We start from the raw sequence: 27,190 nt of genomic DNA, 5'->3' as shown, positions 1-27,190 counted from the left end.
AATTGAGAAGGAGTGTGTGTGTGTGTGTGTGTGTGTGTTTATTCTAGGTTGCCTTTGGGGGCCTCAGTTTACCTACATGAGTAGCTCAGGGTAGCCTAGCATGTCAGTGACCAAACCTGACCTTGAACATCCTCTGTTTCCCAGCTGCCTCAGTCAGTCCAGCACCTAGACATAGTGCCTCCTCTGGGTTGCAGTTCCTTTTGGTAGGCTTTTTAATACCAAGATGGTGCTGGTGTTGAATGACTTCCAGACCTGTAAAGAAGTGAAAATGCCAGGCTCTCAGAAGGCAATAACAAGGCACCTGGTGGGCTTTGACAGGCCCCAGCACATTCCAAACCAGGAATTAGCAATGAGAACTGAGTAAAAGATATAAAAGAAATGTCTGAGCCGGTCATGGGCTAAGAGAAGGAAGTGACCAGTGGACAGCATTTGTGTCCACCATTGGTAGACTGGTGATGTCATGAAGCATGAAGGAAGACCCCCATCCCCAAATTTGATAGGCCTCCCCCTCCCCCAGGGTTCATTTAGAGGAGGGGAACAGGTTGGGCAGGTGTGGAAGGGCTGCAAACTGCGATTTTGGAAGGAATCTCCGCTCTGATGAGATCACAGGTTCGTGTGAGTATAAGAAGCTGTGCTGGGGGGAGTAGGAGATTCAGAGACCAAAGGCAGGCTCCCCAGCTTCCAGGAACTTGCGTTCTTCAGTGGGTAAGCCTGAGGGGAGGAGCTCTGCAACATGCCCACGGATAAGGGACACTACCATTGGGGGAGGATGAGGAGAGGGGGCGCCTGAGCTGTGCCTTGAAGGAAGCTAGGCATTCCCCAAGGTGGAGGTGAGGAGGGCAGGCAGTGCATTCCTGACCCATGGAGGTGCAGAATGAAATGGTAGATACCAGAGAGCAGCTAGCAGGTAAAGAAGACCGGAAAACAGAATTAGTGAAGCTGATTTTTACTTTAAAAAGCCTTAACCTGTGGGCTTCCTCCTCTAGGAAATCAGAAGCATTCTTGGATGAATCTGAGTAGAAGGGAGTGGTATTTATTAGAAGGGGAAATGCCAATGTAATTGTTTAGGAAATGGTTTGGTTTTGAAGAATCATCTGTTTTCTGGAGAAAAATTTGAAAGCTTGGCCACCTCATTTAGTGACACCAGTGAAATTACTGTTGGATGGGGTTCGAAACTTTTGCTTGTGTGTGTGTGTGTGTGTGTGTGAGAGAGAGAGAGAGAGAGAGAGAGGGAGAGAAGGAGGAGGCAGGCTAACATGCTTGCCTCTTCAAGCCCTCTTGAAAGTAGGCAGGAAATAAATCTTAAATCATGATTGCATGCAAATTTAGAGTTCAGGATCAAATTACTGCCTTGTCAAATTTCCCAAGGCCTGGATGGTTTTGGTGTCTAGGAGTGTCAGTGTGGGTACTTTGTTTTTTACTGTTGGAAAATGTAAATGAATGGTATGGATGGTGGTCTTGGAACCCAAATCTAGGTGGGGGAAAAGGGCTGGGCCCTGAAAGGATGACTTGAAAGGGTTCATTCATTTCTGAAAAGGGTCAGAAACTCGCCACAGGGATTACTTTTTTTTTTTTAGTGAGGCAATTGGGGTTAAGTGACTTGCCCAGGGTCACACAGCTAGTAAGTGTTAAGTGTCTGAGGCCAGATTTGAACTCAGGTCCTCCTGAATCCAGGGCCAGTGCTCTATCCACTGAACCACCTAGCTGCCCCACTGGGATTACTTTGAAAAACAATATTAATGTGAGACTGAAGAGAATAAAAGTGTAATATTCATTCTCCTGAGCAGGATGGCAGGAAGGTTGGTTGGCTGTGAATGCAAGTTGAGGTCTAGCGTTTTTCTTTTCTTTGTATAGAGAGAATGAGGCTTAGAGGGAAAGGCCGTCAGAGAAGCAGTGTTGTGTAATGGGTAGTGCTGGGCTTGGCGTCAGACTTCCTGAATGCAGACCTTCACCAGCATTGCCTTAAAATGGAGGTTCTAGGAGGAAGTGCCCAATCAGAAGGAGCCGCAGGGGGTGGAGGGTGAGAAGGCTGCTGAAGAGTGGAGGAGAATGGATGAAGGAAGCAAGGAATGAAGCCGACCCAAGAGGATCACAAGCAGCCCCCCCAGTTCTGTGGGGTTCTTTCTACTTCCTCTGCCCATCTCCCTCCTCCACCTCTCCCCCATTCCCCACACTAGTAACTAGGTGAAGAGATGGTGAAGGAACGTTGGTGTCCTGAGCTGGGAAGACCCTTAGCCATCATCTGAGCTTGTGGGAAAGCTGGCAGGAACCTTGGAGGTTGGCTTGTCCAATCCCCTCATTTTACCGAGGAGGGAACAGGGGACAAAGGGGTTTGCCTGGAGTCGCACATGGGACCACAGGTTCATAGCTCTCTAGTTAAAAGAGACTTTTGAGGTCATCTGGCCCAACCCATCATTGACATAGCAGGAGGCCAAGACTCAGAATGGGGAAGTCACTTGGATAAGATCTCTTGGATCTGCTTGGTGAAGGAGAAGAGAGAGCTGGATTTGAAATCAGGAAGACCTCAGCCCAGTCCAGCCTTGGACACCCTATTTGTGAGGGCTTGCAGGTCTTTAACCTTTTTGAGCCTCAGCAGACTGAGCAAGGCCAAGTTAACAGATTCTCACCATGTGATAAAGCAATTAAAAATCTTCCTGATATGTTAATATGTAGAAGTGTTTGACAGTTAATGGCCATTTGCATTTTGTCTAACTTCATATCATCCTATATTTATTTACAAGAGAGTAAAAGTTTAAAATAATTATTATAAAGCAACTCTTTTTTCTTCCTCCCTTTTAAAAAAAGAAAAAGAAAAAAAGACATGCTAGCAAATGACCTGGATGACTTTGAACTAGAAGCAAACCACCCTTGGTTCTTTCTCTCTAATCTTAATTAAACATGAAGCAAATGCCACTCTAGAAGCAAAGCACTTAATGAGGAAGTTGTGATAGTGATGGAGATCCCTGAGTGAGCTGGGCTTCACAATGGCCAGAGGTTGAGAGGTGAACTCTGGAGGGGAAGCTGCCCTTTGTCAGTTTTTCAGCCTGGCCTTTCTCTATTGCTAATTAATACCGGATGCTTGCTTTGACTCTGATCTGGAAATGGCTGAGGAAGAAACCATTGAGCTCCAATCTTCCCTGTTTTTAAGATTAGTGCCTTGGATTGTTGGTGCTAGAAAACACCTGAGAGGTCATGTAGCCCAACCCCCTGAATTTACAGATGAGGAAACTGAGGTGCAAACAGTGAAGTTGCTAAACCTACATGAGCTGAGACTCAAACCCGAGTTTCATGATTCCATGGCAAGGCAAGAGGCTCACCTGGCTCCAAGAGTTGGCCTTCGGTTCTGGAAGATGGGACAAAAGAGGGTTTCTAGGGTTAAGAGTTTAGAGCTTCTAAGGGCTCTCTGGGCCTTCAGACTCATCTTCTGAGGTACCGTGATGTTTCTTGGGACTGGATGCCTTTAGGCATCCCTTAACATCTTCTGACTTGTTTCCTCATCAGAGAAATGAGAATAACAGCAGCACCCGCCCCCATCCCACACCAGAGTGGTTGTGTGGATAGAATGAGATAAGGCTCAGTTGACTATTTCTTGTTTGACCGTAGGGAAGGCAGTTTAGTTGACTGAGCCTCAATTTCTTTTTGGGTAAAATTAGGGGGTGAGTCTGGTTCAGGAGTTCCTAACTTTTATGTGTGTGTGATGTACCTTTGCTTGTCTGAAGCCTGGGCAGTGAGGTGGTTCAGTAGATAGAGCTTGGAGTCAGGAAGACCTGAGTTCAAATCCTGCCTCAGATATTTACTAGTTTTGTGTCTCTCAGCGAGTCACTTAACCCCATTTGCCTCAGTTTTCTCATCTGAAAAACGATCTGGTGAAAGGGTAAACGACTCCAGTAGCTTTGCCAAGAAAACCTCAGATGGGGTCACAACAAGTCAGGCATGACTGAACAACAAGCCCAAGTCTGAAGCTTATGAACCTTTTCTTAGAGTAATGTTTTAAATGTTTAAAATAAAATTCATTGGATTACAAAGAAAATCAAAGGTTAATGAAAATAAAGATGTCATTTTTCCCCTCTATCAAGTTCAGGAACCTCCTAAAATCTCTCCTTAGGCCCAGGTTAAGACCCCCTGGGAGAATGAGCTTCAGGGGGCCTGGGAAGCCCAACTCCTTCCTCATTGTCTGTTTCCTCAAACTGTAAAATGTGGCAGAGAAGAGGGACTGAACCAGTCTGGGACGGTTGAAAGTGCCCAAGGCAGCCCTGGTGTCAAATTTCATTGTTATTCCTTCTGCAGTCCCAGGTTGGGTCTTGTGTCCAGTTCCTACCAGTTGGACTCTAAGGGAGAGGGGATGGGCCTGTGGGAGATGGGTCTGTGCTTGTGCTACTGAGGCTGGTGGAGAATTGGGCTTGGCACCTCTGAGCACTTGATGAGTGAGGGGTGGGAGGTGGGTCAGGAGCCGACCTGGGGCCCCTTGTGCTCAGTGGCTCAAGTAGCCAGAGCCTGGACAGATACATTGTCACAGAGAGGACCTGGGGGGCCGCTGGAAGCCAGCTCCCTGAATGGCTATTTGAAATCCCTTTTTGGATACAAACAAGACTGGACAGGGAGCTAACTTCAGAATTGGGAAAACTTGGAATTGATGCTAGCTGTGTGCAAGGCATATAGTAGGCCCTTAATAAATGCTTCTCGACTTCTCTGATAGAGTCATTTAATTTCTCAACATCCCAGACAAACTTCCAAGACTGTAGTTTACAGAGGAGGTTCCATCCTGCATCTTTGGAGGGAGTTTTGACCACAGGAGTTTCCTGCACTGATAAAATCATTGGTCTAGAACCTTCTTTTCCCTCAAATCCCTACTAATAGCTGCCATTTGTGGGATTTCAAAGTGCTTTGTATTTATGATCTCATTGGACTTGAAATCGGGAAGATCCAAGTTTGAATCTTGCCTCAGACACTTCTAACAGTCACCCAGCATTTATTAAGCACTTACTATGTTCTAAGCGTTAGGGATACAAAGAAAGGCAAAAGGATCCCCCAACAACCCAGTGACTATCTGTGTGACCCTAGACAAATCACTTACCCTTTCTCAGCCTCAGTTTCCTCATCTGTAAAATGCAGATGAACTGCTGCAGGGAAGCGGTGACTTGCCCAGAGTCACACAGCTAGTAAGTGTCTGAGGTGAGATTTGAACTCAGGTTCTCCCAACTTCAGGGCCAGGGCTCTATCCACTGTACCACCTAATGGGAGGCACCATGTTGTCCTAGATAGAGCATGGTATCTGGAATCAGGAAGACCTAGGTTAGAACCTGTCTCAGACACTTAGTAGTTGAGTGTCCCTGGACAAGGGTCACCTCAATGCTGTGGGTCTCAGTTTCCTTGTCTGTAAAAAGAAGGGGTTGGACTCAGTGACCTTTAAGGATCCTTCCTTACAATCCCTCGATCTCTCTGCATTCAAAGGTTGGATATCCTTGATTCGAGAACTTGCATTATTATCAGCCCAGAGGATAGATATTAACGTGGTGGTTTTCTGTGTTGGTGTTTAGAACTGCTAGAGTATTTCAGTGATGGGGAACATATTTCTTTATCAGCCATCTTTTTTTTTCTGCCTCAAAGAATTTACACGTCTACCCAAGCTGTGCCTCAGCACTGTATGTGTGTGTATTCGAAGAATGCTAATTAACTGGAAACTCGTGTTTGCCCTTCCTCGATTTCCCCTCCATCCAGACACCTGCATTTCTCATTAATTAGCCCTCACTGCAGCTTTCATTTGTTTCTCATTCAGCCTTTTACAATCATCTTGGCTGGAATGAGAGTCTTAGCATCTGTGTGTGTTGGGGGCTAGGCTTTTCTTTTTTGTCGTTTGGCAGAAGGCTCGTTAAAAACAGTCACCGGTATTTGGCACTGTTAAAGAAGCTTTTGTCCCTTCCTTTCCTCTCCCCTCCCCTCCCCTCCCTATTCGGTATCTCCCTTGATCACCTTATTTCTTCTTTAAATCTCATGTTTGGACTTTTTTCCTGACCCAGGCATTGAATCTTTGGTTTTGTAGCCAACTCTGGTTCTCCGAGCAGACATTCTGTCCTGCCCACACCTTTATTCCAATCATGTTTGCTAGGTAGCCTTGGCAAGTGTTTCATGATGCCCGTAGTATTTTAGAGAATGGGGGATGAAATTTTCAAAAGTTGGCAGTTTCCTGATGGTGGGAGGCCCTTGTGCTCTTGAGGAAGGCAGACTGTCAAATGGAGATGGAGAAGATCGGGGAGAGGAGTCTTGGCATTAAATATGAACCCTGATAGCAGCAGCATATCCAAGGCATGTAGAAAACAGACACTTGCTGGGCTGGGCCCACTGTCTCTGTCTAGCCTAGCCGTGCTTGCTTTTACTCCCCGACAGTTTTCTGACCCATCACCTGGGACCAGAAATCCATGCCTGCAGGACTTAACCCTTTCATCCCTAGACTCTCCTCCCTGGGCTGCCTCCTTCTCTCCATTGGTCAATCCCTCCATTTAAGGCTGGCCATGGCACCCATCCCTTCTCCCAATTCCTTTCCATTTCTGGAACCACAATCAAATCAAAACTTTAATTTCTTTGGGAAAAAATAACAATAAAAAACCCCTTTCATTACTTTGAGAAAGGAAGTGTTAATCTGCTTCCCCATTGGTCTACTCACCATTCCCATACCCGTACCTTTGCAAACCAACCCACTCCCAACTCTTCCCTCTGGTCAGATGAGACAATCTGTATAAAGCACTTTGCAAATTTTAAAGGACTCTATACATTTTGGCTGCTATCATCACCACCATAATAAGTAATAACAACAATAACAATAGCTACTGTGCTAGGCCCTAAGTTAAGTGCTTTAAAATTAAGTTCTCATTTGATGCTCAAAACACCGGTGGCAGGTAGGTGCTATTATTATCCCCATTTTACAGATGAGGAAACTGAGGCAGAGCTTAAGTGACTTGCTCACTTAAGGTCACAAGCTGCTAAGTGCCTGACGCAGGATTTGAACTCTGACCTAACCCAGTGCTCTCTTCACTGTGCTACCTACCTAGCCCACTAATAATAATAGGCTTGCAAATGAAAATAACTGAGCTTTACCTTATACCCACCATATCAGCAAAGATGATAAAAGATAAGGGAAACCCATGTTGGCAGGACCTGTAGACCTGCTGGTAGAGCTACAAATTGGTCCAGACATTCTGGAAATCAGTTTGGAATTGTGTTAGAAAAGTTACTAAACAATTTGTGTCCTTTGACCTAGGGGTGTAGCACATGCTCCAAAGGGATGTCTTCCCAGTACAAATATTCACAGTAGCAGTTGTAGAAATTTGGAAACAAAGTAGGAACCCATTGTCTAGGGAAATAGCAGAATACATTGTGATACAGAATGTGATGGATTCTATATGTTCGAATAGCAATGACAAAGTGAGAAGTTCAGAGAAAGATGGGTGGACCCTGTGAACTGACACAAGGCAAAGAAAGCAAGACCAGTAAAACCACATGTGTAACAACTACTGTAATAAATGAAGGCACCACCTAGAGATAACAGAACGTAGACCCAAGGCAAAGATCAAATTTGGTTCCAGACTTCTGATGTTGACCCACAGATCTCCTTGTTAGAGAGGTGGTGGACCATGGGCATAGAATGGTACATACTCAGTTGTAGCTGCATTGGCTGGTTTGGTTTAACTGTTTTATTGTCTGTAATAAAGGTGGGTACTATATGGATAATAATTATCGGGATATAAATATGGTGTTAAAATTAAAATCCACAAACCAAACTGCACTTGAATAGCGTATAGGCCACTATAATACACAGCCTAGAGTCCTTCACATTAAAGGAAGTGAGTTATCCAAGGACTTTTTCTCAGTGCTTTTAAAAACAAAAAATTTATTTGAGTTTGTTAATTTCATAGTTTATTAATTTCACCAGACCTAAGCTCATAAAAAGGCTCAGATTGAGAAATGAAACATTTATTTAGGACCTACGATGTTACATGTTTGACAGATATAATCTCATTTCAAGAACTTGGATGATGCCCTACCCTGGAGTTTATGGGTATGACTGCTGAAAGGATCTGTGACTGTATCTGGTCAGTGTGAGAAGCTCTGGGTGTGGGAACCTCAGATCACAACCCAGCCATGTCTTAGGAAATAAGTCCTGGGAGAGAGGGGGTGTCTAGGATGTAGAGAGATCAGGGCTGGCCCAGAAGCACCGACTTAGTGAGTGTCAAAAGGAGAACCTGAACCCCAGTCTTTCTGTGGGCAGTCCTAGCCTTGTAGTTCACTAAGGCTAACCACCTCTTAGGACTTATCACAGATGGATAAATCACAAGCATTTGTTATGGGGAAAAAATGGTGTCCTGTAGAAGCAAGGATTCCTAGACTGCTAGAAGGGGCACTTGAGGTTATCCCTTCCTTGGCCCATTCTCCCCTTAGCTGCCAAAGCCGTATTTATAAAACCCAGATGTGACTTGTATTCACCCCTCCCTTCCCAACACAAACACGCTCAGAAAAGTCGATAACATAGAAATGTGATCTAAGGCCATCCCCAGTGTTGCTCCCACCTGCCCTCCTGCTTATGCCCACAGTTCCCATTCCTGCATCCCCCCTGAGCCTGGCCTGCTCCTGGGTCCCTGTACTGATCATCCCATCCTGGTCTCTGTCTCTGTATGTACAGGTCTGTACCTAGAATGCTCCCCTTCCTCACCTGCTGCAGCACAGCTCCTACATTACCTTCTAGAGAGGGCCTTTCTCTGTTTCCCGAGTTGTCCGTGTCCCCTTGAAAGTTCATAGCGGTTGTCCCCTGACCCTTCACCCTATAGGTGAGGAAATTGGAAACACAGAGATGAAGTGGCTTGTTCTAGGTCACACAGTGGGCCAGCAGCAGGCTCGATTGTGCCTCCTGGGTTAGCACAGTTAGATGCTGACCTCTAGCGCTGGGCTAGAGGGCTTCTGTGGAACCGTGTTGGTGTTCAAACCACCCGGTCCATTGGGATCTATTTGTTCTTCCTCTGGGTGAGGATGCTCGCCAGAGGAAGGAGGGAGGTGCCAAAGCAAGCACCCCTCACCAGCTTAACTAGCCATGTATTAGCCTTGGGGCTCCATGGAGAGCACCAGCATACACCCCCCTCCCCATGGAGCCCCATTCTGCCTTTGCCTAAAGCTCTTTCACCCCACAGTCATTAGCTGGATAAGCTATCAGAGGACAAATCGAGAAAGCTTGCTTGGACTTCCATGCTGAACTGTAAGCCTTAAGAACTCTAATCAATGTAATCATTAACCTTGTCGCCAGCGGATGAGCCATGTTGGCCAGCCTCCTCACGGAGAGGCCGTGGGCTCTGGGTGAAGATGGAGACATGGTTTTGGACTTGATCAACGTAGGAATTTATTCTGCTTGACTGGGTGTGTTTGTTACAAGGGTTTTTTTTTTTTGTGGAAGGGGAAAGTGGGAGTAAAAATGGATTTTTATGCAGAAAAAATCAACTTCAAATTTAAAAAGACTTCTGTGTTTGCCATAGTGAACTAGCATTTGTGAAGCACCTACTATGTACCAGGCACTGGGCTAAACCCTGGGAAAGAAAGGTTGGGAAATTGTGTTTGAGCTGTCTGGCTGAACCTTCCCTTTTATTTTCAGGAATCTCTGAGGGAGGAGCTGCTTTCTCTTGTCCCACCAGAAAATTCTAACTGGGCTCTCAGCTGCTAGGGACCTTCTGCACTGTGATTGCAAGCAGGGATGGCGGCAAGCCTTCGAGATAAGGTAGGACTTTGGTCACAGCTTGGTACTCTGGAGGCCGCAGTTATTAGTCATTTACAATTGCTACCTCAAGGTCTAAAGAAAAGGTGTGATGATGCAAATCCCCTTAACTAGGCCCTGTGGGACATTATAGCAAATGTCCCTGAGTGGTCCATCAGCTTGTAATTAAATATCTGATAGACCGAAAGCTCTCTGAAGGTAGGGATTCGCTTTTGTCTTTGTAAGAATAATTCATTAATTCAGCATTTATTAAAGTCCTGCTCTGAGCCAGCCACTGTGCGAGGGGCCTGGATAGAAACAAAAATGAAACAGGTCCTGGCCTCATGCAGCTTGTATTCTGTTGGGGGAAACAACGTGGATAAGAAAATACAAATTCAAAGTAATTTGGGAGGAGTGCCAGCAAATGGGGGATGAGGAAGGGTCTTGTGTACAAGCTAGCATTACTGCTGCTACTAACTGTGGGCTCAAGAGCTGGTGTTTATAAGACTAAGGTTTGCAAAGCATTTTCCATGTTTTCTTGTTTTGTTTTTTTGTTTGTTTTTGGTGAGGCAATTGGGGTTAAGTGACTTGCCCAGGGTCACACAGCTAGTAATTGTTAAGTGTCTGAGGCCGGATTTGAACTCAGGTCCTCCTGAATCCAGGGCCAGTGCTCTATCCACTGCGCCACCTAGATGCCCCCATGTTTTCTTGTTTAAGCCTGACAACAGCTTTGGAAAGTAGGTACGGATGGTTATCATGTCCATTTTACAGATGGGGAAATCAAGACTGAGAATGTAGTAGGCACTTAGTAAATGTTTGCTGCAATGAAGCAGATGGTCCATTCTGAATGCCCCCTATATCCCTCTCACTGAGAGGGCTGTAAACACACTTTCCTGCCTTCACAGAGCTTATGAAGCAGCTGTGACTGAATAGAACTCTGAGCAGACTGTAAGCTCCATGAAGACAAGGATGGTTTTGACTTTGCCCTGAATTGTTGGATTGGGTTGGATTGAAAAGAGCATTGGGTTTAGTGAATGAGTGAATGAATAAATGAATGAATGAAACATTCAATAAGCACTTACTGTATGCTGAGCATCAGGGATTCAAATGGCAAAGTAAGTCTAACAGACCCTGATGTCCAGGAGCCCACCCTCTAGTTGGGGAGACACTATGTCTGGAAGGTTTCAGCTGCAAGGCGGATTTGAATCCTGGCTCTGCTACTGACTAGTTGTGTGACCCTGAGCAAGTAATTTCACTTTTTTTCAGGCCTCAGTTTCCTTATCTGTAAAAATGGGAATACTAGCTCTGCTGAGAAGGCAGTGATACAGAAAATGCACAAGATAGATGCTTAACAAATGCTTGGCAGCAAAGTGGCAGAGTGTCAGGCCTGGAATCAGGAAGGCCTGAGTTCAAATGTGACCTCAGACACTTATTAGGTCTTTGGGCCCCAGGCAAGTCACTTAACCCTGTTTGCCTCAGTTTTCTCATATGTAAAATGAGCTGGAGAAGGAAATGGCAACCCACTCTGGTATTGTTGTCAAGAAAACCCCAAATGGGGTCACAGAGATTTGGATACAACTGAACAACAAAAGCTTGTTTGATTGAACTGGTTTGGAAAGTGCTTAGACGTACCATGGGTGAATCACTCTTCTATTAATTTCTCCCTGTGGGAGAGACAAGAGGCAACATGAAATAGTTGGAAACATTTCAGAGCCATCATGTCCGGTGAAGCAGAGTATGCTGGAAAAACACTCACCTTGTTCTTCCAAGGTGAAATGTCCAGTCTTATTAATCGGCAGGCCTGTAGCAGAGTAATTACCTTTATACGGTTCTGACCAAAGCCTAGTTAACCCAGCTACAAGCTGCTGAGAGGGGAAAACCACCGTGAATGAGGAATGACATCAGGGCTTGGCTCTTAAGCTGAAGGGGATGCCCACCCAGTGCTGAGGGCTCTGGTCCTTTGCCCTGGTGGTGGTGCTAGTGGGAGGGAGGGGGAATGTTTTCTTAGCTGCTGCTGAAAGTCCCTGGGTCAAACTTCTGAGAGACTAGGGCAGGAGCCTGGCTTCTTTATCTGCTTTTCTTGGGGCTGTTGGTTCAGTTTATGGCTTGGTTCTCCTATGGGTGGCCTTGAAGAGGAAATACTAGGTTAGGAGGCTCAAGTTACCAGCAGTGAAGGGGGTCCTGAGACAGAGGCTTCCCTTGACTTCTGGAAGAGAAAATGGAGATACTTGGGGATTCCTGGACTCGTGAGAGGCTGGCAAAGCTGGCTCGCCTTAGACCGTGTCTGCTATGTAACTTTAAGACTTTTAAAATTTTTCTTGTGTGACGGCTGTTTTCATAGGGATCACTAAACAGGAACCTTGGAGGGCATCAAGTCTACCTGGCTAATTTTACAGATGAGGAGGCTAAGACCCAAAGAGGGGATGGGATTTGCCCAGAGTCAGGTGGGGTTAGGGGGACCTCTGATCCCAAATCCAGAGCTCTTTCATTTAATGATTTCAAGATCTAGTGATTGTTTTTACATCATTAAAAAAAAAATTCTGAATTTAATAAAAACTAAATAATATGAGCATTTCCATATAAATTGAAGAAAGGAGATTATGCATGAAATTGCAAATCTTTCTTATGTAGCGCTTACATTTACTTTTTTTAAATATGTAAGTTCAGCTTGTAGCTTTCAATACTTTCCAGCTTGTTTGTGATTCTTTCTGGTCTTCCTCTGGTTCTCTTTCTTTTCTTTTCTTTTCTTTTTTCTTTTTTTTTTGGCAGGGGCAGAGTCAGAGTATGAGAGGGGGAATTCTATCTCTAATCACCTTTTTCCCCCCTTCATTGGAAAAAGACAAACAAAACTTTAGTAACAACCAAAAAAAAAAGTTAAGCAAAACAAATTCCCACATTGGCCATGTCCAAAAATGTCCACTTCCTTCTTCTCAAACCCATCACTTCTGTATCAGGAGGCAGGTGCCATCCTTCCTCATTGGTCCCCTGGAATTGTGGATGGTCATTGCATTGATCAAAGATGTTAAGTTTTTCAGAGTTTTCATTTTTACAACATTATTATCTGATACATTTTCTCCTGGTTCTGCTTGCTTCACTCTGCATCCATTCACATAAATCTTCCCAGGTTTCTCTGAAACTTTCTTTTCTGACTATGCACTAATATTCCCTTATGTTCAGAGGCATCATTTGTTCAGTCATTCCCCTATGGAGGGGCACCACCTGAAGGCTGGCTCTTCTTTCTGTTCAGCTTCTTTCAGTCGGCCACAGGATTATTTGGAGGCTTTTATGTGATATTATATATAAAGTGCTTTACAGACCTTAGCATACTAGGTAGGTGCAAATACTATTATCACTGTTGAGGGTACGCGATGGAGAAGTCACTTCTCTGGTTTTTCTCTGAGATCCCAGCTGTCAGCAGCCCGACAGGATGTTTTTTTTCCCTTGAAGCTTTTATTGTTGAGAACTTTTTAATAAAAAACTTCACCCAGTATTGTTATGTGAGGTTTATTATTAAAAGTCAACAAAAGGATAATAATTTTCCTTGAAATTTAAGTTAATGAAAATAGCATGTGGTTCTGAAAATATTTGATACCTTCAACATTCAATTTTGAATGCTTTAAAAGAAAATTGGATTTCTCAGTACTTGGCATTATGTCTTCTCAAATTGCCAAATAAAACACAGTCTTTTAAAAAATATTTTGTATTTATTTCTTTATGTATTTCCAAGTTACATGTATAAAAACAAATTTAGCATTCATCTTTTAAAATTCTGGTTCCAAATTCTCTCCCTCCCACCCCTTCCCCACTCCTTGAGAAGGCCAGCAATGTGGCAATTGTACATATGACATCATGCCAAATATGTCTCCATATTAGCCATCTTGCAGAAGACACACACATACACATGCACACACACAGAACAAGAAGAACAAGTCTGCTTCAGTCTGCACCCCTAGTCCGTCAGTTCTCTCTCTGGAGGCGGAGACTATCCTTCATCCTTTGCGATTGTCTTGGATCACTGTGCTGGTCAGAGTAGCCAAGTCTTTCATAGATGATCATCCTCACAATATCGCCATTACTGTAAGACAGAATCTTTGAGAAACAAACAAACCTGTCACTCTATCCAGGCTGCTTTTCAATCTCTGGAAGAGACATTGGGAAAACCTGCTGCTGCTGCACAGAGGTGCCATAGTGTCCTCACTCTATCCCCTGTGGTCAGGATTTGTTGTTATGTCCGTGTATGGAACAAAAAGCTTCTTCTTATATTGACTCTTCTGGATTGTACATGAGGCAGCAAGGTGGAGGGGATCGTTAGGGATTCTGAGTGCCTGGGTGTGAATCCTGCTTCTTCTACTTGCTATATGGGTGACCTTGGGAATGTCATTTGACTTCCATGAAACTCAGTTCTGTTTTTTTCAACAGAATTTTTAAAAAAGTTGCTTGCTGTGTGCCAGGCACTGTACCTTCAGGCTGAAGATTAAAAACCAAAGCAGAAGATGAACCCATTCCCCGAGGGGCTTATATTCAACCAGGGGAATGTGGCATGTGAAAACAAGCTAGTTCATTTTTCATTTATTCTGAAAGATCCAATTGAGTCCAAGCAAGTGCCTTCTCCAGGCCAGTGCTGGGCACTGGGGCACAAAGACAAATGGACATTTCCTGCTTTCAGGAAGCTCTCATTCTCTGGCTTGGAGGGAGCGAGGTGACAATAATGAACTGGCATGGTGTGCTATTTGTCAGCTCAGTCTCTGGAAAATCAGATTTCTGGATGAACACAGATTCATAGAGAAGAAACAAACTTGTCCTTTTCTCCCTCCTACACTCAACGGTTGTGATTTACTCATGATGTGGCTACATTTGATTTAACAGTATTGGTTCCCATTCAGAACCTACCTTTGACCTCACCATGTACTTGTCCTTAGGGAAACAGCATGAAAAGCAACAGCCCCTCTTTCTGGTGGAGGGAAGGATTTTTGTGCAGAAACAGTGACTGCAAAAGCCAGGGGATGGCTCCGTCTTTGCATCTTCCAGTGGATGGATCTGAGAGTGCATTGAGGAGTTTGGAAGTACTAGCAGGTCAAAATTTCAAATTTCTGATCCTTCTTTCACTTAGCTATGCTTCTTTTTTTTTCTGTCTTGCTTCACTGGTTTTCTTACTTTGACTCCAGTAAGCATGGCAGGACTGAGCCAGCAACTCGGATCTATCCCGGGATCTTGGGAGTGGATGAGATTCTCACAACTGATGCTCAGTCCATTTTAAACTAATATATTTTTTACTTGCCTCTGTCTTGCCTAAAGAGCTCTATTATACTATTGACTCCCAGAGAAGAAATAAATGACAATCCCTCTAAGGTCCTTTCTAGCTCCAAACCTCTGATCCTTGCAGGTTTTTTTTTTTGGTTAACATTTAACTTTTGGGGGGCAGTTAGGTGGTACAGTGGATAAAGCACTGGCCCTGGATTCAGAAGGACCTGAGTTCAAATCCAGCCTCAGACAATTGACACTTACTAGTTGTGTGACCTTGGGCAAGTCACTTAACCCTCACTGACCTGCAAAAAAACAAAAAACAAACAAAAAACATTTAACTTTGCCTTCTGAAGTTCAGGAGCTGGGTTTGGCATCAGAGTGTTCTGAATTCAAATCCCAGCTTTCCTACTTCAGTGATGTGGGATGCTGGGTAAGTTACACTATTTGGGCTTCAGTTTCTTCATCTAAGATGAGCAGGTTGGTGTAGCTGCCCTTGAGAGGTTCCTCCCAGTGCTGGGTGCTAACCCTGTGCTTGTAGGGAGTGACTGACTCTGCCCAGTCAAATGATTGGTTTGGGAAGGAGGGAGCCAGAAAGTGAGGGGCAAGAGCCAAAATGAAGTTTCTTCTGGGTAGGTACTATACAAATGCCATTTAATTTGGCACATGAGCTTGGTCTTTTAGGAACAGCTGTCTGCATCCAGTGGGTGCAAGCTTTAAAATCAACACCATATTTGCAGAAAGGAGAAAGATAAGGAAGAGACACTAGGTGGAATCACTTGGTTGGGCTTCATGCCAACATGTCTAAACACATGGTGGATTTCTTCAAAGCAGAAATGAATGGAAGTGAGGACATTGACTCTGTCAAAAAGTCAAAAGGCCTTATTCAACAAACACTCAAAAATCTACTTGCTAAGTGGGGAGCCAAGGCACCTAGAAGAGGGTTGCATAGCCTGACCAAGAAGATTCCCCGGCCTATTTCCCCAGAGGGCATAAGAAGAGAAAACAATATATAGGAGGCTTGGCTTGAGATCCAGCTAAGCAGGGTGAGCCAGGACATACCTGTGACTGAAATGGGAAGAATACAAGAGACTGAGCTCCAGTCCAACCAATTGTCACAAAATGGCCACATCTGGACTCAACCACTCCTGTACCTGATCAGTGGATGGTTGGACAGCATGAAGGAAAGGCTATGCCACTTAAGATGATGAAATCAGGAACGCCTGAGCAAATATTTAAGTAAGAAATCCATGTTGAAGGCAAGAAACACACTTTAAAAACCTTAAATAGGCCAGCCCTCTAATTGATGGAGAAAACAGCCACGCAAGGAATGAATTACAGGGTTAGGATTCAAACCCACAGCTTCTGGCTCCAGATTCAGTGTTCTGTCCACAGCTCCAGCTCATAGCTTGTATTTCACAATTTTCTATTTGCTGTTAGAATTTAGGTACTACCAAGTAGAAGTACTTTAGGTTAAACTAATGGTGAAGTTGGCATCTAAGAAGGAAGCTGGATCACACTCCTCCCTCCCTGAAGTCCACAGAAGCCATTAAGTAAAATCCCACATCAAATACTTACTAGCTGTGTGACCCTGAGCACATCACTGAACCACTCACTGCCTGCTTCAGTTTCCTCCACTGTAAAATGCAATGATACCAGCACCTACCTCACAGACTTCTTGTGAGTAGGAAAAAAATGAGACATTACTGTGACATGATTTGTAAAGTGCTTTGTTGCAGAGAAGGTGCACATATGAGTTGGTGGATAAAATGATGACCAGAAAAAACCATTTTCCTGAAAAATTCAAACTGATTTTCCAGCCTTCAGATATTTGAGGGCCATTTTGTTTGAATTTCTGGGGGAGGGCCGTCTTTGGGTTAATGTGGCTACGGCGGAATGGGGGCTGTGGACATGAGAAGGGATGTGGGATGCTTCATCCTCTTTGATGCCATGAGTCAGGATCGAGCCCGCTCTCTCCCCCTTGCTCTGACATCCCCCTTGGCAGTCCTAAGAGGCATTTTAGATCCTGGGATAGCCAGGCACCAGAAGGCGTCGGATGAGTGAGCACGGCCTCCAAACCAAGTCAGGCGTGGGCAGGGGCAGAGAAAGGCTCGCCTCCCCTTTTGGATGTGCCCGGGCACGTTGTCGTCTGCACTCAAGGGCAGAGGGAAAATTTTGGAGGCTGCTGCTTGAGACAGTGTTTGATTTGTTCCCAGGACACTGGGCAGTGAGGCATGGTGGGATGGCTGTGGCTATGTCTGTATGAGAGAAAAATGATCTAAGACACCAAGGCTGTTTTTGTGTTAAAACATTTCCTAATCAGTTTGTTTTTGGTTTTCCATCTGGAGTTATCACCTATGGTTGAACAATTGATTGAGTTTCTATACAGCCCATGTGTTCTTTTATTCATGAGGGTATGGGAAGAGGGAGGGAGGTGAGGGAGACCTCCTTTTAAGCCCTGCCTCGGACACAGACTGTCTCTGGGACCCTGGACCAGTTTTGTAAACACTGAGGACCCCATGGTCCTGTTTAAGACAGCGGGTGGGCCAAAAGATGGGCATTCTCCAGCCTAGCCAAGCAGTTGATTGATTTCTCTGAACTACATACCTTTTAAAAGGGAGGACTTCCACCTAGGAAGTGTGTGTGTGTGTGTGTGTGTGTGTGTGTGTGTGTGTATGGGGAGGGGGGTAGATTAGTAAGTGATGAAAGAAAAAGAAAAGCATTATTAAAACATTTATATTTTAATATGCATAAAAGAAAACAAAAATGCAGATGGAACCATAAATGATAGAATGCTTTTGTAACTACCTGTATTCTTGATTCTTTTTTTTTTTTTTTGGGCGAGGGAATGGGGGTTAAGTGACTTGCCCAGGGTCACACAGCTAGCAAGTGTCAAGTGTCTGAGGCCTCCTGAATCCAGGGCCGATGCTTTATCCACTGCGCCACCTAACTGCCCCGTACTACCTGTATTCTTTAAAAGTAGCTAACAATTATTTAGCTCCTATCATGTGCTGGGTGAGACATCTAGGTGATTCAGGAGATAGAGTACTGGGCCCAGAGTCAGGAAGACCTGAATTAAAATACCTCTTCAGACACTTAACTAGCAGTGTGACCCTGGGCAAGTCTCAATTACTGTAGTATCACTGTCAAGAAAACCCCAAAGAGGGGGCAGCTAGGTGGTGCAGTGGAAGCACCGGCCCTGGATTCAGGAGATCCTGAGTTCAAATCCAGCCTCAGACACTTAACACTTACTAGCTGTGTGACCCTGGGCAACTCACTTAACCCTCATTGCCCCGGAAAAAACAAAACAAAACAAAAAACTCAAAGAGAGGATTGGTTTGCTATGGTCCATTGGGTCATGAAGAAGTGGATACAATTGATTTTTAATGCAAATTTTGTGGGTTTTTTCACATATTGAATATTTATTTTTGTTGATTATTAAATTCACAATGAAAAAAGAAATTTAATTTAAAAAAACATAGTGATTTTTCACACCATGAATTTCCTGTATTGAAGACATCACAGGTCCATATCTTGTGCTCCCCACTGCCACTACCCCCAAGGCAAAAAGACTTAAGATGATGCCCGTGTTCAGATATGGAGGTCATTGGTCTAATGCCCTTATTCAAGGGGAAGTGACTCATCCAAGGTCACACAGGAGCAGAAGAGGTCTTGTCTTGTTTGTCCTTAGAGGACAAATGAGGAACAATGGGTAGAGGTTGAAGAGAGTCAGATTTCAGTTTGAATTCAGGAAAAACTTCCTAAAAATCATTCCTCAACACCACCATCCCAGAGTGGAATGCATTCACTGCCTTGTGTGTGTGGGTGTGTGTGTGTGGGGGGTTCCTTCTCATTGGTGGTCTTCTAGCAGAGGCTGCTAGGTGGAGCCATAGTGCATAGAGCACTGGAGTAGAGAGATCTGAGTAAATCCTGGCTCAAATACCCTGGGCAAGTCACTTCATCTCTGTTTGCCTCAGTTTCCTTATTTGTAAAATGGGGTTGTAATAACAGCACCTACCTCCCAGGATTGTGAGGACCAGAAAAAACAACAATGATAAAGCCCTTAGCACAATGTAAATGCTATATAAATGTTAGCTATTATTGTGACCTCTTTTATTTTTATCTGTTTATCTTGCTTATTTGATTTCTATCTCATTTTAAAAATCTTTTTTAATAGCACGGAGACCATTTTATTATTTTTTTCCAGTTTCAAATTTTGACCTTTCTCTTTTCCCCTGCCCCCCCCCCCCCATTTGAGAAGACGAAGAAAAAAAAATCTATCCCATCACACAAAACAGATTTCTGCACCAGCTGCCTCGATCACCTCTCATCAGAGGTGTTATGGGGGTAGTGGTCAGGGAGGGTTGGACTAGATGACCTCTGGGGTCCCTTCCAGCTCAGCATCTTTGCTCTCTGCTCTCATGAGCCTTTATTGCTAAGAGTGTGCCTGCCTCGATTCCTGCCGATAGGCCTATTTGCTGCCCCCTCCCCCTCTGCACATGAACATCTCCCATCTCTGAGCCTTTAACCAAGCTGCAGCCTGTGCCAGACACGCTTTTCCTCCTGTTGGGCTCCCTGCTTACCTCACTTCAGGGTTCTGGTCAAGTGAGAACCAAGGTGGGGTCCCTCATCTCCCCAGGTCCTGGTGCCCTGAAATCACTTTGCATTTACTTATCTCTGAGTAGATTGTTTTCCTCCTTATAGACCATAAGCCACTTGAGGCCAGGGACTTTTATTTTTTTGTTTCCAGATTCCTAGTGCCCAGCACATAGTAGGTGCTTAATCACAGCTTATAGAATTCAATTAAAATGGAAACAGTAACATTCTGGCCTCATTTCAATCGTGACTTTATTGTTTCCTGGGGGAGGGTTTAGATTTTATTTTTGGACATTATACCCTCAAGGCAAAGAAATGCCATCTTGCTCATTTAAAGACTCAGACTCCCAGCTTTTCTTTAGGGCAGGAGTCAGTGTGAAGAGGCTTGATGCATTTGGCCTTATCTCCTCTTAGCTCTCATTGGTCAGTCTGTCCATAAAACACCCTTGCTTGTGTCCTGCAGAATGTTTGTCCTTCCTCAGCTGGAGGCAGGAAAGCAAAATCAGGTGTTGGTGAAATGTGTGCTTGGCTCTAGAAGCAGCAGAAGTGAATGAGGCTGGAGGCCTGTAGCTGGGTGTTAGCAGGTGCAGCTGTTTAGTGAAAGGCTTGGGTGGAAGTTGGGTCTGTAAAATAATCCAAAGAAGAGTGGGTTAAAGGAGACTTTGGGCAGGATGGACACTTTTCAACAGACCCTATCAAGAGGTTCCAAGGCTGACACAGTGCATTGTCTGTAATAGAATTTTTAAAAAATTCTTCTTCTTTTTTTTTTTAGTGGGGCAATTGTGGTTAAGCGACTTGCCCAGGGTCATACAGCTAGTGTTAAGTGTCTGAGGCCGGATTTGAACTCAGGTCCTCCTGACTCCAGGGCCAGTGCTCTATCCACTGCAACACCTAGCTTCCCTGACACAGAGCATTGTGCTTTATATTTAGGAGCATTTTAATTTTATTCATTTGTCTTTCGTTTGTTTTGCAGGGTAATGAGGGTTAAGTGACTTGCCCAGGGTCAGGCAGTTATTAGTAAGTGTTTGAGGCCAGATTTGAACTCAGGTCCTCCTGAATCCAGGGCCGGTGCTTTATCACTGCACCATCTAGCTGCCTCTGAGGAGCATTTTTAAAACCCAGAGGTAGGGTGTCTCAGCCATAAGATCACAGAGTTTGAGTAGGAAAGAATTTTGGAGTCAGTCTGGTCTCCTTCCATCTGGTCTTGGGTCCCATGGCCTCAGGATGACTATTTTCCCTCCCACTAAAAGCTCTTTTGTACATATTCCTCAGACGACCAGGAAGAGGAGGGTGGCTTTTCACAGTCAAGCCTGTGAGTATTTATTAATCACCTGCTGTGTACCAGGCACTGTGCTAAGCAGCAGAGATACAAAGAAAGGCAAAAACAGAGCAGCCAGTCTAATGGGGGAGACACAAACGGATACGCACCAAACAACTATAGACAAGACAGATGGGCAGAGTCTTGAGAGGGATTGGGAAAGCCTTCCAGTAGAAGGTGAGACTTTACCTGGGATTTGAAGCAATCTGGGAAGCAGAAATGAGGAGGGAGAACACGCCAGGCTTGGGGGACAGCCAGAGTGAATGTCTGGAGCAGCCTGGAGGCGGGTGTCAGTAAGTGACGCTGAGTGGGTGGAGAGAAATGAGGTCCAAGAGTGGAAAGGGGGCAGAAGCCAGGCCTGGAAGAGCCGAATGGAGGGTTCTAGATCTGATCCTGGCGAATAGTGGTAGTGATGCCAAGCGTTTGAGAAGCACTTACTTGGTGCCTAGTACTACCGATACAAACCCCAAAGTAAGACAGCCTCTGCTGCCCTCAAGGAACTTCCAATCTAACTGGGGGGGGGGGGATTTAAAGGTACAGGTAGAAGGGGGCAGCACAGAGGGAGTCGGCGACTGTGTGGCGGGCAGATGACGATTGGCCAGCGGATGCAGCCCTGGGGAGCTCAGGGGAGGAGCCTGAAGTCTGGCTGGGAGGGGCTTCCGGCTGCTGTAGCTGTCTAAGGAGTGGGTGTGGTCTGGTGGCTGGAGCTCGATGGTCTCAGGGGGTCCTTTCCTTTTCTCACCTGCACCCAGTCCAGTTTAGCCCCTCTGTACCATAGCTCATTGCTTGTGACCAAAAGCTTCCTCCTCCTCTACCGGCCCAGTGCTGAGCGCTCTGGACGGAGCTGCTCCTCACACAAGTCGCCTCCCTTCACCAGCCCCGAGCCAGAGACTTGCTAGCACTTCTCCCCTTCCACCGTCCTTTTCTCTTCTTTCTCATTTCCCCCCTTATTTATACATTTTTCCCCTTTCTTCATCTCCCCACCTTTGCCTGGGCCCCGTTCAGCTTTGCTCATGAATGTGCTTTCTTCTTTCTCTTCTGCTCTCTCTGTCCTTGCATGAACCGGTCACCAAATATGTATTTAGTACCTGCTATGTGCCAGGCATTGTGCCCGGTACTGAGGATACAGTGATGTAAATGCCTGCGAGGAGCTTGCATTCTGTAGGGGGAGACCACATAGTGCTGATGAACACATACAAAGTCAACATGAGGTAATTTGTTGGGGGGCAGGCAAGGGAGGGCCATAGCAGCCTAGGGGACTAGGGGTTGCCTACTGTAGGAAGTGATAGCAGAGTTGAGCTCTGAAGAAAACTTGGAATTCTAAGAGACAGAGGTAAGGATGGAATTCATTCCATGCCTAGGAGGGCACAGCCATTGCAAAGGTGTGGAGGTGTGAGATGGAGTGCCAAGTGTAAGGGCCAGTTTGGCCCAACCATAGAATGTGTGGAGGGGAGTGAGGAAAAACAAGGCCAGGATGGTTGGGTTCTGTCCTAGGAGAGCTCTTGACATGTGTGACTCCATTCTGAATTCATAATGAGCATGGGCACCCCATACACATGAGTAATGCACAGACAATTCAAGTGTCTTGTCTGTCTCTGGAGAGCTTGGATGTTCTTAGTTGTGCTGGTTCTTTTTCCAGGGATGCTTGGGATTCTGGTAACTTAAATGAAGTGAGGACTCTTGGGCTTTTCACCTGGGACACTTCCCTCCCTCACCTCAGTTTGTCTTGCTGACAGACACAGAACTTGATTTGGTGTTGCCACCTACCCCTTGACAGGAGCTACAGAGCAGTAAGGAGATGTTGGGGGGGGGGGTGGTTCAGAGCTGCATTGGCTGTTCTTGCGCATTTCCTTTGGCCACAGCTTCCGCCAAGTCCATGCTGTCTACACTGGATTGAATCTCTCTTCATCGTCTCCCCACCTCCCCCTGCCCCCTTAACTTGGCATCAATGAATGTCTTCTTTTAGAGCACAGTCTATTCTCGAAAATGAAGGAACTAACACCGCCCACTCAAATTACTCCTCTCCCTTCTCTGCTTGTCCTGACTTTCAGAGAGGATGCTGGGGGAGGAGCAGCCTGAGCACCAATGCTCCAAACAGCCTTAACAAGAGACAGTTGTGCCCCAGCCCCCCTCATCAGCTGCAGGTGGAGAGCCTGGGAAGATGTTAGACGAGGCTTTGCAGGTGGGGGAGGTGCAGAAAATGATCCTGCCACTTTAACTGTCCGTGAAGTAACATGAGGGTTTCTCAGTGGGCATTTGGAAGAAATTGTGTTGGAGGTCAGAGGACCTGGATTCCGGTCCTACCATGGATGCCTACATCTAACTGGTCTTAGGCTGGGATTTGACCTATTCGGTCATGGTTTGCTCATCTGTAAAATAAAGGGATGACAGGATCAAGGATTTAGCACTGGAAGGAACCTCAGAAGGCTATCTGGTCATTGTCCTCATTTTACAGATGAGGAAACTGAGGCAAGGAAAGGTTAAACTATTTACCCAAGGTCGCACAGGTAGTTAGTATCAGAGCTGAGATTTGAGCCCAGGTCTTCACCTTCTGTGTCGGTTCTTTTCCCGTTGGGCCCCTTTGGGTTGGACTAGACAGCCTCATTGGGCATCTTCTGGCCCCAAATCCACAATCCTATGAATCTGGGCTCTTACACTTACTAACTGTGTGACTTTGGCCAAGTCAGTAGTGCTATTCTCCAGGTCTCCGTCTGCTCCTCTGTAAAATGGGAAAGGTTGGAGGTAGGTTGGATTAATTAGCCTCCTAGGTGTCATCCAGCTCAAAATTCATGTTCGTGGAGCCTAAATGAATGAGGCAGAATTCTCTCTGGGTCATGAAGCATGTGAGTTGCTTTCCCTTTCCTTGGGAGAGGTAAGAGACCCTTGAAATACGCTGCATAGTTTCCTTCTGCAGGGGGATTGTTTTTTTCAGCTGCAGTTTGGCTCTCCATTCATATTTAAATAGACCTCCCACTGCAAATGCTGTCTCTTTGGATGGCAGACATAAAAAGATTTGTTCTGCCTGTTGGCATATTTTGAGATCTCTCAGGCAGATTTATGGAAAAACCTTTGTTAAGGGCAATCTGTATCTTCTGAAGTCCTTTCTAATTTGTTTGTTTAGACAGGCTTGGAGGAGTAAATGTGATTTCCCTCTCTCTTCTCCCTTCCTGCCCACCCCCCAACCATTAGACAGAATTATTTTGTGTTTTTCTTTAGTGCATTCTCTCATCAAGATTCATTTAAATCAAAATTTGTTAATAACAATGGAACCAGTTTCCGAAGCATAGTAATCCTGGGAGGTCATTATCACCATTGAACAGATGAGGATACTGAGGGACAGAGAAGGTGGAATGGTTTGCCCAGGATCACACAGAAAGTGTCACAGATGGGATTTGAACTTAGGTCTCCCACCTCCGTGTTCCACCCCCTTCTGTTCTATCCCCTCAGCTTGTGTGCTCAACATCATGACTAGAGAAGATATGTAGATGAGTGCCTTCCCTCAAGTAGTTTATGGTAAATTATGGGAGATGAGTCATGGACCCAAATAACTGTGACATGGTAAGTACTGGAGACATGCACAAAGAAAATAATATGGGGGCTTGGAGGCAAGAAGGCTCACATCTGGTGGGTTTGGGAGTGGGAGACAGAATTTTGGTGGCATTAGTGCAAGAAGGTGAACCAGGTGGAGGGACAAGATCATGGTCCAGAAAAAATGGGAAGGAGGGAAATTGCAGGATCTATGCCTGAAACAGTGCATCCAGTCAACTTTGGATGGAATGGAATGGGATAGTGGGAGATTGGGACTGAGAGCTATGCTGGAATCATATATCTATACATGCTTGAAGTCTAAAAACGATATAAACATCAGACAGAATATCAAGTGATTCTTTTAAAATTTAGTAATTGAGCATACACATTTGCCGAATGCTTCCTTGGGTAGATGTGTGATTTCATGGATGTGAGTACTCCTTTCACCAAAGCAGATTGCAGCCTTTCCATCCTTTCCAATTCTGTGCAACTCTTTATATTTTCCGAAGGCTTCCATAGGAAAGCCAGCCATTCCACTTATTTTTTTTTTCAGTGTCTTAGGGAGTATGAAAATCTCTCAGTTTATCTATCAGTGGTTTGTCCTTCTTACTATACATATCCTCTACAATACATTGCTTCAGGCTTGGAAGTTGCTGCTTTTTCTGCCTTCTATTGGCTTTTGTGTCTTTATTTTAATCCCTCTGAGATTCTGGTGATCCATGATTCACAGCCAATCTTGATGGACTTTGGTTCCTCTTGTTTGGGAGGTGGGTGACTACATGTGCAGAAAGTTGCATGCACTGTCTGATGTGAGTGTTTGCTGTCTTGGTCAGTTTTGTGTCAGTGTTTCTTTATTAGAAGGGAGGGTTCTTATAGGGGTGGTGAGCATCAGAAAATGATTGATGTACAAAAAGGAAATTGGCAAAGCTTTGAAAAGAACTGAGCCTTTGAACAGGCTAACAGTTTTGATCTGTTAAAAGCTTGCCAATTTGCATCCCTCCTCCATAAGCCTTGCTGTATGCAATCAAGTCCATGCCTCTTCTTGTTCAGTTCTAGAGTTGGCTGATTAGCATCCGAAACATTTGTCCTGCAGCTAGATTTTTTTGGTTTGTTTTGGTTTTTATGGGGCAATGAGGGTTAAGTGACTTGCCTAGGGTCACACAGCTAGTAAGTGTCAAGTGTCTGAGGCCAGATTTGAACTCAGGTCCTTCAGAATCCAAGGCCGGTGCTTTAACCACTTTGCCACCTAGCTCCTCCCCCCCCCCCCCCCAGCTAGATGTTGATAGAATAATTCTTCATGGTGTTGCTACAAATAGAGCATGAACTAGAATTCAAATCCTGCCTCTGACACTTAATAGCTAGGAAAGTCACTTCCCTTCTATGGGCCTCAGTTTCCCCATTTGTAAAGTAAAGGTGTTGCACTTGATGACTTCTAAGGGCCCTTCCTGCTCTAAAGCTATGATTCTATCATCTGTGGGCTGCCTGTGCCCCTCTATGCCAAAGTGTGGACCACCTGCATTAACAAGAAAAACAAACAAAAACAGTTTCATTAAAAGTTTAACCTTCAACACTAGTTTTCAATGAACTGGCAAAGACATTTTTCATCCACTTTGCTTTTTCAGTGTGAATGGTTAGCTTATTTAGGATTTCAGTTTTTGAGGGGATGTTTGCATTTCTATGGATTTCTCTGACAAGACTTGGTGTGGTGTTGGGCTGAGGTGACTAGCCCTCTGCACTAACATTAGGTAAGCATGAAATACAGGAGGGAGCAAAGCTGGAGATGCTGGATTCCTGAAGGAGAGGCTATTCTAAGAGGTATAATTTGGGGATTAAGCTCGGGTGACTAAGGGAGGGAATGGGTTAGCCATACTCCCATGACTACATCAAGTGGGATTGAGTCTCAGTGAAACTGCCAGACCAGCTTTGAAGAACCAGCCCAAGGAGCCAGCCTGAGATGAGGTAGAATCTCCATTGTATGTGGATTTGGATCTCTCTGTGTGAGTGAGATGGATGAGAGGGGGTCAATTACTTGGTGCCTTGTGAACTTGAGCAGAGAGCAGGAAGATGGTGGGAGAGCACATGGAGTGGTGAAAACTAATACACCATGGAAATCTAAGGGGGATATGTATGTTCTCTCATTTGAGCCTGACAACAATCCCACCATTTTACGGATGAAGAAACTGAGGGTGAGAGAGGTCAAGTCACTTACCCAGGATCACCCATACCATCTGAGGTTACATTTGAACTTGGGTCCTTCTGACTCCAAGTTTAGCACTCAATTCATTGCACCAGCTAGCAGACCCTCTGTAGTTAGTGACGCTGCTAGAACAGTTACAATGAGAGTTTGCAGCTGCTCTGCAAGCTCCCTCGCTGTGCGTCTATACCCATAACCCACCATGAGCGTGTGCTTCCTGCTACAGTCCCAGGTACAGCTTGTAGTTTTCACCCCAGGTATAAAAATTCCTCGTTGTGGCTGTGTGGATGATCATGGTAACAAGAATGGCAAGCATTTACATAGCACTTTACAAATATTTTCTGACTTTTTGAATAGCTTCCAAGTTGCAATAGCGTGGCCTCATCTGATTGCTGACAATTCAATGAATAACCCCAGGAAATTGGTAACATTTCCTTTCTTTTTGGTCCCGATCTCATAATAAACATCTGATCCCAATTGGCAAACCAGCTCAGATTTTCAAATTTTTCACTTCTGTGCCTAAGGAAAAAACCCATCAGCTTTGGAAAGCTGAGCAGCCCCGTGATCAGAGGACATTGCGTCC

General features: G+C 45.0%; 1 protein-coding gene across 3 annotated transcripts in view; it reads left to right on the top strand.

Moving 5' to 3' along the window:
* Positions 1-27,190, top strand: part of OSBPL3 (oxysterol binding protein like 3) — a 155,673-nt gene that overhangs the window by 8,529 nt on the left and 119,954 nt on the right. For 2 of the 3 annotated variants that reach the window (XM_043966892.1, XM_043966890.1), the window contains exon 1: positions 9,629-9,754. Coding sequence is in view for 1 of the 3 variants with exons in the window: in XM_043966891.1 (XP_043822826.1) it covers positions 9,731-9,754 (24 nt within the window). In the remaining 2 variants the exon portion in view is untranslated. Of the gene's footprint in view, positions 1-9,628; positions 9,755-27,190 lie in introns of those variants that run through there. The other variant, XM_043966891.1, reaches the window with a different exon arrangement.

Source organism: Dromiciops gliroides, chromosome 5 (genome assembly GCF_019393635.1).
Source record: "Dromiciops gliroides isolate mDroGli1 chromosome 5, mDroGli1.pri, whole genome shotgun sequence".
Taxonomy (NCBI): domain Eukaryota; kingdom Metazoa; phylum Chordata; class Mammalia; order Microbiotheria; family Microbiotheriidae; genus Dromiciops; species Dromiciops gliroides.
Note: the sequence above shows the minus strand (reverse complement) of the source record. Positions and strands in the feature narration are given on the sequence as shown.